Here is a 13,207-nt window from a genome sequence, read left to right as displayed (position 1 = left end):
GTCACCACTGAGGGGGGTGACAAAATGCTGGGCGACACTCACTGCGGGGCCTGCAGCACGCCCGAGCCACACATCTTTCCTGGGAGAGAGGCAGTGGCGTAGGTGCATGCAGGCTCCGTGCTGCCCAAACAGTCCGCCCGCTGCCTCCCCCCACAGCTGTAGGGCGGCTGAATGGGAGGAGGCAGGCAGACTCTGGAGGCCCCACAGTGCACCCACCCTCGCTTCACCCCTATGGGCAGTTCGCCCCAGGTGCCCAAGCGGCTTCCTTCGCCACAGCAGGTACAGTCTTGGAGCACCGTATCCAAGCTCAGAAGCAACACCAAAAACAGCAGCACCACTTATTGCCAGCGGTGTGGTGTGGGTTGCCAGCTGCTGTGGCTTTCTGCTACCCATCTCCCCACTGTTGATATTTCCACCCCCTCCCATTGCAAGAATCTCCTGATGTTTTCAGAAAGGAGGGGGCGGAAACCGCTCTTCACTTCTTCCGCTCCTGCCTGACTCTGTGGGGAGTCTGAGTGTTATCTATGTAGAGAATAGATGGCTGAGTGAGAGCTGTAACACTCATGCAAGCCAGTAGCTCTTTAGTTTTTAGTTTGCAGTAGCTATTAGAAATAAAAGAAGTTATGCTTCATGTTATGTACTGAAGTTCTCACCCTGGGCCAGCAGGGGGATACTGTAGATAGTTATGCAAATAAGGGATCGAAAGTGACGTTCAGTGATTGAATAGTTTTAGAAAGTTGTTACAGTTACGTTGTACTGGAGCTCTATATAAGCAGGCTGACTGAACCCTTCAGTTCTGTTCTGTCCTGGCCTGTGAATAAACAAGAGCTGTTTGAAGAATCGCTGTATCGTCTGATATGTTCACCCACAACTTAACACTTCACAGCTTTCTTCCGTGCTGTTCATACTCTGCTGAGTTTGGTACTCACAATGGACAGTTGTGGGTCCAGGGCACTTAGACTTGATTTCCAGGATTGGAAGGTCTCTGGAAGTGCTCCAGTCGCCTAGCCCGGTCGGGGCAGATCCAGATATGGAGCCCAGTTGTCGGCATCGGCTCAAAGGCATATTGACACCCACAGCGTATTGTCTGTCTCCCACACCATCTGCCATGTGGCACACCTAGAGTCCTGCTTGTCACAGTGGGTGCTGGAGAAGAGAGAAGGCCTCAGCACAGGGAATAAGCGGCAGGAGATACAGCAGCCTCCTTGTCTCGCAGCATCACAGATGCATTTCAAAGTATGCACTGTCCCAAATGGAAGCCATTAAATCGTGTGTGCTCCAGACGGTGCTGAACTACAATTCCCATCATCCCTGGCCATTGACTATGTTTGCTGGGGCAGATGGGACTTGTAGTTCAGCGGTGGTCCCAAGTTTCCCCACATCTGCCTTAAACGTATACGTAACTTTTCTTCTTTGATGAGCAGTCTAACATGCCATATAGCAAGGAATAACAACAACAACAACAACAACAACAACAACAACAAATTCAAATCCCACCCTTCCACTGAGGTCCAGCTCCGAGGGACTTCTGGTGATGCCCTCACTGTGAGAAGTGAGGTTACAGGGAACCAGGCAGAGGGCCTTCTCGGTAGTGGCGCCTGCCCTGTGGAACACCCTCCCATCAGATGTCAAGGCAATAAGCAACTATCTTACTTTTAAAAGACATCTGAAGGCACCTATGTTTAGGGAAGCTTTTAATGTTTAATTCTGTATTGTGTTTTTAATATTCGGTTGGGAGCTGCCCAGAGTGGCTGAGGAAACCCAGCCAGGTGGGCGGGGTATAAATAATAAATTATTATGATTATGATTATTATATATTATTCCTCCCAAACCTTTCCGCTTGGTTTCAAAAGAGGCTTGCCATAAACAGAATGGGAAGCTGCTGTTGAGGAAGCACAAATCCAAAGCTCCGCAGGGAATCAGAAGTACAGTCCTTGATTTTGGCCTGAACCCACTCAGCTCCTGTACGCTTTTAAATAAGGGAAAGTAAGAATGACAAACCTGCGCGGGAGATTTGCATCTAGTTTCTTGGGTTTTGCCAGGCCTAAGACTCTTGAAGTTGGCCGACACATCAGAGCACGTGAGGAAAGGGGCCATATCGTATCTTGGTTTCCCCAGACTAACTTACTGTTGCGAATAAAAACAAAAGTGCCACTCAAACCATGGTTAGAAACTCCTGCACACAACCATAGGTTATGTAATTAAGCATCTATTCTTATATTACGCAAATCACTCACAAACACGTATGCTGTTATAGTTGTTCTCACCCAAAATCATCTATAAAGATCTGTGGCTTTCTGGGGGCAAACTGATTAACAGTGATTTTACAACGGGAGGTCATTCATCTGATGGCTGTGGTTCACCAATTTGGCTGGCTACCATTAATTTATACATATATCCCACACTTTCTGTCCACCTTACAATATATTTGAGACAGCTAAGAGCAAGAAATAAAAGCAATACAGTGGTACGTTGGGTTACCGTATTTTTCGCCCTATAGGACGCACTTTTTCCCCTCCAAAAATGAAGGGGAAATGTGTGTACGTCCTATGGGGCAAATGCAGGCTTTCGCTGAAGCCTGGAGAGCGAGGGGGGTCGGTGCGCACCGACCCCTCTCGCTCTCCAGGCTTCAGGAAGCTATCCGCTAGCCGTGGGAGACGCAGCTCTCCCACAGCTAGCGGAGAGCTTGCCGGCACCCAGAAGCTTGGGGCACGCTGAGCTCAGCACGCCCCAAGCTTCGGGCTTCGCACAGCTCTACGCTAGCCGTGGGAGAGCTGCGCGACTTCGCGCAGCTCTCCCACGGCTTGCGGATAGCAGCCTGTTCTGGGGGCTGGGGTCAGGGAAAGCTCGGGCACCTGGGGGGGAAATAAAATTTTTTTTCTTTATTCCCCCCCAAAAAACTATGTGCGTCCTATGGGCCGGTGCGTCCTATGGGGCGAAAAATACGGTAAGTACTTAATTCGTTCCCGAGGTCCGTTCTTAACCTGAAACTGTTCTTAACCTGAAGCACCATTTTAGCTAATGGGGCCTCCCACTGCCACTGCGCCGCCAGAGCACAATTTCTGTTCTCATCCTGAAGCAAAGTTCTTAAGCTGAAGCACTATTTCTGGGTTAGCGGAGTCTGTAACCTGAAGCGTATGTCACCTGAAATGTATGTAACCTGAGGTACCACTGTACTATTTAAAAAGAAAATCAATTTTTTTTTAAGTAAAGCCAAAAATTATTTCAAGGGAAAAAGGCAGAAATAGAATTCAGGCCTCAGTGCCTTGTGCTCACAGCCAGAAGGTGCAAAAATGTCAACAATGATGGAGTCAGACAAACAGGAAATTCTAAGCCTGGTCACTGTCTCAGATAAGACATGGCATTGGGACACTGCTTTTCAAGTATCCCGCTCCTAAACCCTGTATTCCTTGGGAGGTCACCAGTTCCTGAGAATCACAACCGGGCAGGGTACTGTTGTGCTCGAGTCCAAGTTGTGGGTTTCTCATAGACATCTGGTTGGCCACTGTGAGAACAAGATGCTTTGACTGGGCCTAGCAGGGCTGTTCTTATGTTCTCAGTGTACAGTGGTACCTCGGGTTAAGAACTTAATTCGTTCTGGAGGTCCGTTCTTAACCTGAAACTGTTCTTAACCTGAGGTACCACTTTAGCTAATGGGGCCTCCCGCTGCTGCCGCGCGATTTCTGTTCTTATCCTGAGGTAAAGTTATTAACCCGAGGTACTATTTCTGGGTTAGCGGAGTCTGTAACCTGAAGCGTCTGTAACCTGAGGTACCACTGTACTTAAAGGTAAAGGGACCCCTGACCATTAGGTCCAGTATATATTGATATAACAACACTTGTGCTATATGCACACTTTCACTTGTAGCTAATATTTCTTGCCCTAAACAGGAATCTAGGGAGGAAGTCAAAGGCATGGAATATGCAGTATATAAAGGTAAAGGTAAAGGGACCCCTGACCATTAGGTCCAGTCGTGGCCGACTCTAGGGTTGCGGCGTTCATCTCGTTTTATTGGCCAAGGGAGCCGGCGTACAGCTTCTGGGTCATGTGGCCGGCATGACTAAGCCGCTTCTGGCGAACCAGAGCAGCGCATGGAAATGCCGTTTACCTTCCCGCCAGAGTGGTACCTATTTATCTACTTGCACTTTGACGTGCTTTCGAACTGCTAGGTTGGCAGGAGCTGGGACCGAGCAACGGGAGCTCACCCCATCGCAGGGATTCGAACCGCTGACCTTCTGATCGGCAAGTCCTAGGCTCTGTGGTTTAACCCACAGCGCCACCCACATCCCTACACCACTGTATTTACTTTGGAGCAATCCAACCGAAGTGAGCTTGAAATGCACCAATAAAGGTAGAGTCACTCCAAAGCAAAATGCCGAAATGTTGAAACCATGGTGACCAGCACTTTCAAATATAGTCAAAAGGACCACTAAATATCTTTTCAAATAACCCGTGATCCATCTTCTGATGTTTTTTGAGCTACCCATAATACACCAGGCTATATAACTGTTAAAAATTCCCGTCAAGGGCACAGTTTGAAGGTCCAGGAGGCAGCATCCTCGCACTTTCAGTTCCATGAAGGAGAAAGGCGGGATATTGATGTAATAAATAAATAAGTATAAATGCAGATTTAGGTTTTAAATGTCACAGGAGGCAGGCTATTTTGCCTTTCAAATCAGCCCATATAAATTATTCAATTAATTTGCACCCTACTCCAAATCACCCAATCAATTCATTTACCCTCCAATTCAATTCTCAACACATCCTGGTCCAAATCAGTTTGATTCTCCTTCAATTGCCTCCCCCCAAATTATTTCTAGATCATGTAATAATAATAATATTCTACCCAATAAACAAGATCACCTCGTCCAATCTAATTTTCTCCAAAGTTCATTACCCATCCAGAATATACAGAAAGAAAAATATTTGGGACCTCTACTCCACAAGCCTGTACTTGCTATCAATCGCTAATGATGTAAAATATGGAGATGATAATATGGGTCTTTAGCGCAAGTCTGTCATAAGATAATTGTGACAGCTAAGGCTCCATCTGCACTATACATTTAAAGCACTATCATACCACTTTCAACCGTCATGGCTTCCCCCAAAGAATCCTGGGAACTGGTTTCTTAAGAGTGCTGAGAGATGTTAGGAGAACCATATTCTCCTCACATTCCCCTCACTTTGAAGAACAAGTCTTAATGCTCAATCCCTCTTCCCAGGGGACTCTGGGAATTGTAGTTCTGTGAGGCCAAACCACAGTTCCCAGAATTGCTTGAGGGAATAAAAGTGGTATGAAACCACTTTAAATGCATAATGCGGATGAGGCCTATGACAATGAGCACGTTAAGGTGCCAAATGCGAATAATTCTTATTGTGATTCACATCCTCTATGAAGCCACACAATCTTACCGGAAAAAGTTCCACACATCTTTGATCTCCTTCGGTTTTGCAAGCTCTTCCAACCTGGAACTGAAAACTTGTACAGTTGCAAAACAAACAAGAAACACATAGGTGGATAAAACCACTGTGCATAAAGTGTAAGTTCCCTGCCAGGGATAAGAAACCTTTCTTTTCCGCATTCCCTTTCTGGGACACCACATGGCGAGTGTGGCCAGAAACCAAAGTCGGTGTGGTGAACGATGTGACTCTTACCTTTGTAATTTCCCACATTCTAACCAGGCAAAAACCAGGCATTTCCACACACAGAGACCTCCACCCAGGCAAGCAAGACTGCAAGCATATTAAAAAAAGGTAAAGGACCCCTGACAGTTAAGTCCAGTCACGGACGACTCTGGGCTTCCGGCGCTCATCTTGCTTTACAGGCGAGGGAGCTGGTGTTTGTCTGCAGACAGTTTTTCCAGGTCATGTGACCAGCATAACTAAGCCGCTTCTGGTGCAACAGAACACCGAAACCAGAGCAGTGCACGGAAACGCCATTTACCTTCCCGCCGGAGCAGTACCTATTTATCTACTTGCACTTTTTGGCGTGCTTTCAAACTGCTAAGTTGACAGGAGCTGGGACCGAGCAACGGGAGCTCACCCCATTGTGGGGATTCGAACCGCCGACCTTCTGATCAGCAAGCCCAAGAGGCTCAGTGGTTTAGACCACAGCGCCACCCACCTGCAAGCCTATTATACCAGTGCAAATGTTTGGGATCAGAACACCAGACAGTCTATGCAAAATGTCCTTATTAGAATTCCAGTCAAAGAGCTTATTCTGTTTTATTTTTATTATTTGCATTTCCAGAAGGAGGCTGGAGTCTTGGGGTTCCTGTATTCCTACTTCCCTGTTCCTACTGCTCTGCCTTGAGAACGCTTACAGAAAACTGACAAGAAGATGACAGGTTATTATGTTGATTTGATGCAAAAAAAAAACCCCAACCACCCGATAATGGACTTAGCTAATTACATTTGAACTCCAAAGTCATTCCGTCATGTACAAAACTTGCTCCTAGGCAAAGGCTTCATTGAGAGACACCTTTGCACCTGAGGTGATAGGCCTTTTCTTCAAGCCAGGACAAGCCAAGGCACTTTTTATAGGCAAACAGCCTCCCAACCAAGCAGGGCTTATGATGATGTTTTCTTGACAGACAGGGGCAGGAGAGTAAATACCAAGAGAGGAAGAGAAAATGAGAAAGCTCTGCGTCCCCTCCCTTTTCAGCAGTTTGTTAAAAAGGCAGGGAAGTTAAGTACAGCGCAGTCAGGGGCCAGACCTGGTGTGGGTGGGGTGTTCTCCATCCCACCGTCTTGCTGAGAGTAGCTGTTGACCTGGCAAGGTGGGGAGATCAAGGATCTAGGATTTCCTTGTAATTGAGACCGTCTATCAATCACAGAGGCTGATATTGCACATCTGTAGCACACAAGGCAAGCTGATCGCCGAAGAATTGATGCTTTTGAATTATGGTGCTGGAGGAGACTCTTGAGAGTCCCATGGACTGCAAGAAGATCAAACTTCTCCATTCTGAAGGAAATCAGCCCTGAGTGCTCACTGGAAGGACAGATCCTGAAGCTGAGGCTCCAGTACTTTGGTCACCTCATGAGAAGAGAAGACTCCCTGGAAAAGACCCTGATGTTGGGAAAGATGGAGAGCACAAGGAGAAGGGGACGACAGAGGACGAGATGGTTGGACAGTGTTCTGGAAGCTACCAGCATGAGTTTGACCAAACTGCGGGAGGCGGTGGAAGACAGGAGTGCCTGGCGTGCTCTGGTCCATGGGGTCACGAAGAATCGGACACGACTAAACGACTAAACAACAACAACAACAAGCACACAAGGCAAAAGTACAGGCAGCCCCAACTAGAGACTAAGACCCAGCTATGGATAAGTTCTGTGGTTCTATCTCTGACAGATCCCGACAATTTTTTTTTTTTAAATACCCTTCCTACAGTCAACTTTCTTCAAAGGATTTGCAGGTGACCAGGCTCCTATTTTGCTGGCCGCCCTCTAGCCAGTTATTTGGCTGTACATAGCCCAGTCAGGCAGAAACTGTGTGGCGATCCCAGCACAGATTGTTGACGTGCTAGTAATGACAGACTGGCGTAATCTAGAACCACGAAACTGACCAAGGTAGCTCCAAAACTCTGTATGTAAACAGATACCTTTTTCCTATTCCTTCCTGATTTGCTTCCAGGTTTGCTTCCATCATTGCTGTACAATCCAACACCTAGAAATTGAAAGATAAAAAGCAGTTTTTGTGCCTGGGCTCAGGTTCACAGGCAGTCCTAGAATGTTACTAAGGAGTATAGAATCACAGAATTGTAGGGTTGTGGGTTCGAGGAGGCCCAGCACCCTGCAAGACGGCACAAGCCTCAGACGAAGAGTCTCAAACTGTTCCGACCATAGCTGTCAACTTTTCCCTTTTTTAAGGGAAATTCCCTTATTCCGAATAGGATTCCTTGCAAGAAAAGGGAAAAGTTGACAGCTACAGTTCCAACTGAGCTATCAGCCTGACATACATAATAGAGAAAGTAAAGCTGCAATACGCCTACTAAACCGGGAGTGAGCCCCACTGAATTTATCTGCAGACGTTCATGTTTTCTTATGTGGGCCAGTGTAAATGGGGAGGGAGTGCATTAGAAAAGAACCAAACCTAAACATACTGCCAAATAATTACTTTGACAGGAGAATTCCGACACACCCAAATCTTGCTTGATACAAGAAGCCCTCCCGGGTTTATTTGCTATTTGTCATATGCATTCTTCCCCAGGACTACACCCCAATGAAAATCTAGTATCATAGCCAGTATCATCACCTGCCTTTGTCCCTCCTCCCACCTCCATGGACAATCGGCTGCTACAGGAGAGATAAACACAGATTAAAGGTAAAGGGTAAAGGGACCCCTGACCATTAGGTCCAGTCGCGGACGACTCTGGGGTTGTGGCGCTCATCTCGCTTTACTGGCCGAGGGAGCCGGCGTACAGCTTCCGGGTCATGTGGCCAGCATGACTAAGCCGCTTCTGGTGAACCAGAGCAGCGCATGGAAATGCCATTTACCTTCCCGCCGGAGCGGTACCCATTTATCTACTTGCACTTTGACGTGCTTTCGAACTGCTACATTGGCAGGAGCAGGGACCGAGCAATGGAAGCTCACCTGTCGCGGGGATTCGAACCGCCGACCTTCTGATCGGCAAGTCCTAGGCTGTGGTTTAACCCACAGCGCCACCCGCGTCTCTTATAAACACAGATTAGCACAGAATAATAGGACTGGGAAGACCCCCTCAGCCACGAAGAGAGCTGAGTGACTTTGTGTCTACTCAGCCTACTGTTCCCTTCAGATTGTGCTGAGAATAAAATGGGAAAAGAGAACCACATACTCTGCTTTCAGCTCTATGGAGGAGAGATGGGATACAAATGTAAATAAATGCTTTAAAACTCTTTAAGGTGCCACAAGTTTTGTGGCTGGTGCAACAGTGGATCGGGAGGGCTCAACAATATATTCCTAATAACAGGCACCAAGTAAGATTTTGTTGGGAAAGAAAAAAAGTGAAATCATTATTCATATACTTTGCCCAACGTCATTAATATGTAGAAGTTACAGGTGGGGTTATAATGCGTGAGTTCTGCCCTCCTCTCATTTTTGTTTTCTAGTGTTGCTGAAATAATTTGCAGGCCCGATATTGTAAAATGCATGTCCCAAGCAACAATTAAAATCACACTCAGCAGAAAGCTTGTCTAAGAAGCTGCAGTCAAGGAGAAAGTGAGCGATGGTTACAGAATTTGGAGCAAATAACCACAGAGGCCCTGGAAGTTCTCTCTTACCTTTCACCTGATTGAAAACCAGGGAGAGAAACTGCAAAGGAAGCAGAAAGAGCAGGTGGGTTTTAACGTCTGCAACCTGTGCACTCAAACCTCAAATTACCGGCAATTACATACAGAACAAATGCTCCCTGTGCACTGACTTTTAACTAACAAGGAGTTTTTCCACCTAATTAAAGGTTACTTTGTTCCAGCAAAGCGATGGCTTTGGCATTTTGTGTGTTGCAACTGCTGGCAACCCAGGATCTCCCTTGAATATCAGGGTATCGGAATGAGAACTAGGGTACACTGTCAGAATGTAATTCTACCTTTTGAATTCACACACTGCCCCAGATACACCTACACCGGCTGAAATCAGGAGGTTTTTAATGTTTGATGCTTTATTGTGTTTTTAATATTCTGTTGGGGGCTGCCCAGAGTGGCTGGGGCAACCCAGTCAGATAGGGAGCATATAAATAAAAGAATAATAATAATTTTATTACTTATACCCTGCTCATCTGGCTGGGTTTCTCCAGCCGCTCTGGGCGACTTACAGCATATATATTATTACTATTTATTATTTATTTATTGAATTTATATACCACCCTATACCCGGACGTCTCAGGGCGGCTCACAGAACAAAACCAGAACACAAAACCACAAAATATATAATCAAAATGAATACAACAACCCAATAACCCATAATAAATATAACAAAACATCACACATTAAAAACTTCACAATACAGGGTTGCTCTCAGATGTCTTTTAAAAGTTATGCAGTTCTTCATCTCCTTGACATCTGAAGGGAGGGCGTTCCACAGGGCAGGCGCCACTACCAAGAAGGCCCTCTGCCTGGTTCCCTGTAACTTCACATTTTGCAGTGAGGGAACTGCCAGAAGACCATCGAAGGTACACCTCAGTGTCTGGGCTAAGTGAAGGGGTGGAGGTGCTCCTTCAGGTATACTGGGATGAGGCTGCTGTTTTTATTTTAGAAATTCTATACAATGAGAAGTGACAACTTTCATGGGACAGGATTTGGATTGCCTGACTTGCACCTTAAAGGTAAAGGGACCCCTGACCATTAGGTCCAGTCGTGACCGACTCTGGGGTTGCGGCGCTCATCTCGCTTTATTGGCTGAGGGAGTCGGCGTACAGCTTCCGGGTCATGTGGCCAGCATGACTAAGCCGCTTCTGGCGAACCAGAGCAGCGCACGGAAACGCCGTTTACCTTCCCGCCGGAGTGGTACCTATTTATCTACTTGCACTTTGACGTGCTTTCAAACTGCTAGGTGGGCAGGAGCAGGGACCGAGCAACGGGAGCTCACCCTGTCATGGGGATTCGAACCGCTGACCTTCTGATCGGCAAGTCCTAGGCTCTGTGGTTTAACCCACAGCGCCACCTGCGTCCCTGACTTGCACCTTATTATTATTATTATTACTTCTGCACAAGTATTACAAGGACATTGTCCTCTTTTGTATCTGGCCACTACCCTGGCTCTCTCTCTCAGTAGCATCCTGGGCAGATGTGGAAAGAAAGGGGAAAGTATCTCATTCCCTCCTCTACAAACACCAGCCTGCTAGCGCCCCACTTTCCCCCTATAACTGCAGGTTTACAGAAGCCAGGTTTGCTGGACACCAGATGGCCTTCTGCGGGGAAGACCACTTTGCAATAGGGGTGGTCTCTTTCATTCCCATATTGTTTCCGTTGTACTCTTCTTCTTTCCTTCCGATAAAAAAGAAATTTTTTTTCAAAAAGAGAAGGGAGCTTTCTGCTCCTGCTCCGAGCGATTGGCTGAGAAAGTTGGAAACAGAGCGCGCTCTGCAAATGCTCACAAAACACACCCCCTTTAAGCCGTTTTTTTCAAACAACAACGTTGCTCTCTTAAGAGAGGATATGCACTCTGCATATGCGCAGAGGCAAACTCCTACAGGTGCCAGAATTTTCTCCCGGAAGGAACTGTGGCTCTGCAGAGTCTTCTTTTCACGCACCTTCCTCTGCCTGCACCATCCTGCACTGAAGGCGCCTCTTCTAGATCTCCCCGCTGCAAAAAAGAGAGAAAAGACACGCACGCGCTCTGCCGGCGCGCCCCTGTTTGTTTCGGTTGCCCGGGTAACCAGCGACTCACGCGCTTCTAGCCCTCGCTCCCGCGGGGCCTTCTGCACTGGCCGCCATGCGCTTAGCCAGCCCCCAGAGGGCGCTCCGACTGCTTTATCTTCTCTGATTACCTTACAAATGTTGTTGTTTAGTCATTTAGTCGTTTCCGCTTCTTCATGACCCCATGGACCAGAGCACGCCAGGCACTCCTGTCTTCCACTGCCTCCCGCAGTTTGGTCAAACTCATGCTGGTAGCTTCAAGAACACTATCCAACCATCTCGTCCTCTGTCGTCGTCCCCTTCTCCTTGTGCCCTCCATCTTTCCCAACATCAGGGTCTTTTCCAGGGAGTCTTCTCTTCTCATGAGGTGGCCAAAGTATTGGAACCTCAGCTTCAGGATCTGTCCTTCCAGTGAGCGCTCAGGGCTGATTTCCTTCAGAATGGAGAGGTTTGATCTTCTTGCAGTCCATGGGACTCTCAAGAGTCTCCTCCAGCACCATAATTCAAAAGCATCAATTCTTCGGCGATCAGCCTTCTTTATGGTCCAGCTCTCACTTCCATACCGGCAAGCCACTCCAGTATCCCTGCCAAGAAAACTCCATGGACAAAGACAACAGGCATATAAAAGTTATGACCTTACACATAGAATCAGAAAAAGAGTTGGAAAGGGACCCTGATGATCATCTAGTCCAACCCCGTGCCATACAGGAATCTCAGCTAAAGCATCCATGACAGATGGCCATCCAACCTCTCCTTAAAAACCTCCCAAGGAAGCCTCACTGAAGTGAGCAGGACTTGCCTTCAACTTAAAACACGTACTGTAACCAGTGCCCGGATTTACTATAAGCTAAACAAGTGGTAGCTTAGGGCCCCACTCTCTTGGGGGCTCCCAAAAAATTTAAAGGGGAAAAAAACTGGATGTACATTTCCAAAATATAAGATAAAAAACAAATAAAACCTACACACAGCAACAGTGTTTTGTGTTGTGTAGGCTCCTGTGGTGCAAGTAATTGGCCCCACCTGCTAGCCTGCTCCATAAAATATCACTGGTTTGCTCATTTCTATAGGGTGCCTACATTCTGCATGGACAAATGGCTTTAGTAATAATAATAACAACAACAACAACAACAACAATAATAATAATAATTTATTTGTACCCCGCCCATCTGGCTGGGTTTCCCCAGCCACTCTAGGCGGCTTCCAACAAAGATGAAAGATACACTAAAATGTCACATATTAAAAACTTCCCTGAACTTCCCAGTTAAAAACTTCCCAGATGTCTTCTGAATGTCAGGTAGATGTTTATCGCTTTGACATCTGATGGGAGGGCGTTCCACAGGGCGGGCGCCACTACCGAGAAGGCCTTCTGCCTGGTTCCCTGTAACTTGGCCTCTCGCAGTGAGGGAACCGCCAGAAGGCCCTCGGAGCTGGACCTCAGTGTCCGGGCTGAACGATGGGGGAGGAGACGCTCCTTCAGATATTCTGGACCGAGGCCGTTTAGGGCTTTAAAGGTCAGCACCAACACTTTGAATTGTGCTCGGAAACGTACTGGGAGCCAATGTAGGCCTTTCAAGACCGGTGTTATATGGTCTCGGCGGCCGCTCCCAGTCACCAGTCTAGCTGCCGCATTCTGGATTAGTTGTAGTTTCCGGGTCACCTTCAAAGGTAGCCCCACGTAGAGCGCATTGCAGTAGTCCAAGCGGGAGATAACCAGAGCATGTACCACTCTGGCGAGACAGTCTGCAGGCAGATAGGGTCTCAGCCTACGTACCAGATGGAATTGGTAAACAGCTGCCCTGGATACAGATTTGACCTGTGCCTCCATGGACAGCTGTGAGTCCAAAATGACTCCCAGGTTGCGCACCTGGTCCTT

The 13,207-nt window shown here is 47.3% G+C and overlaps 1 protein-coding gene across 4 annotated transcripts in view; it reads right to left on the bottom strand.

Moving 5' to 3' along the window:
- Window positions 1-11,993, bottom strand: part of SPMAP2L (sperm microtubule associated protein 2 like) — a 31,216-nt gene extending 19,223 nt beyond the window's left edge. Inside the window, exons 1-5 of one of the 4 annotated variants that reach the window (XM_083593749.1) lie at window positions 11,970-11,993; window positions 11,229-11,465; window positions 7,602-7,666; window positions 5,413-5,472; window positions 2,002-2,127 (exon numbers count right to left, since the gene is read on the bottom strand). In XM_083593749.1, coding sequence (XP_083449875.1) covers window positions 2,002-2,127; window positions 5,413-5,472; window positions 7,602-7,666; window positions 11,229-11,465; window positions 11,970-11,978 — 497 coding nt within the window. In that variant the 5' untranslated portion in view covers window positions 11,979-11,993. Of the gene's footprint in view, window positions 1-2,001; window positions 2,128-5,412; window positions 5,473-7,601; window positions 7,667-9,261; window positions 9,293-11,081; window positions 11,466-11,969 lie in introns of those variants that run through there. The other 3 variants (XM_083593750.1, XM_083593752.1, XM_083593751.1) reach the window with 3 other exon arrangements.
- Window positions 11,994-13,207: the final 1,214 nt, after the last annotated feature.

Source organism: Podarcis filfolensis (genome assembly GCF_964270895.1).
Source record: "Podarcis filfolensis genome assembly, chromosome: 17".
Taxonomy (NCBI): domain Eukaryota; kingdom Metazoa; phylum Chordata; class Lepidosauria; order Squamata; family Lacertidae; genus Podarcis; species Podarcis filfolensis.
The sequence above is the reverse complement of the archived record's forward strand: the minus strand, read 5'-3'. Positions and strand labels throughout refer to the sequence as shown.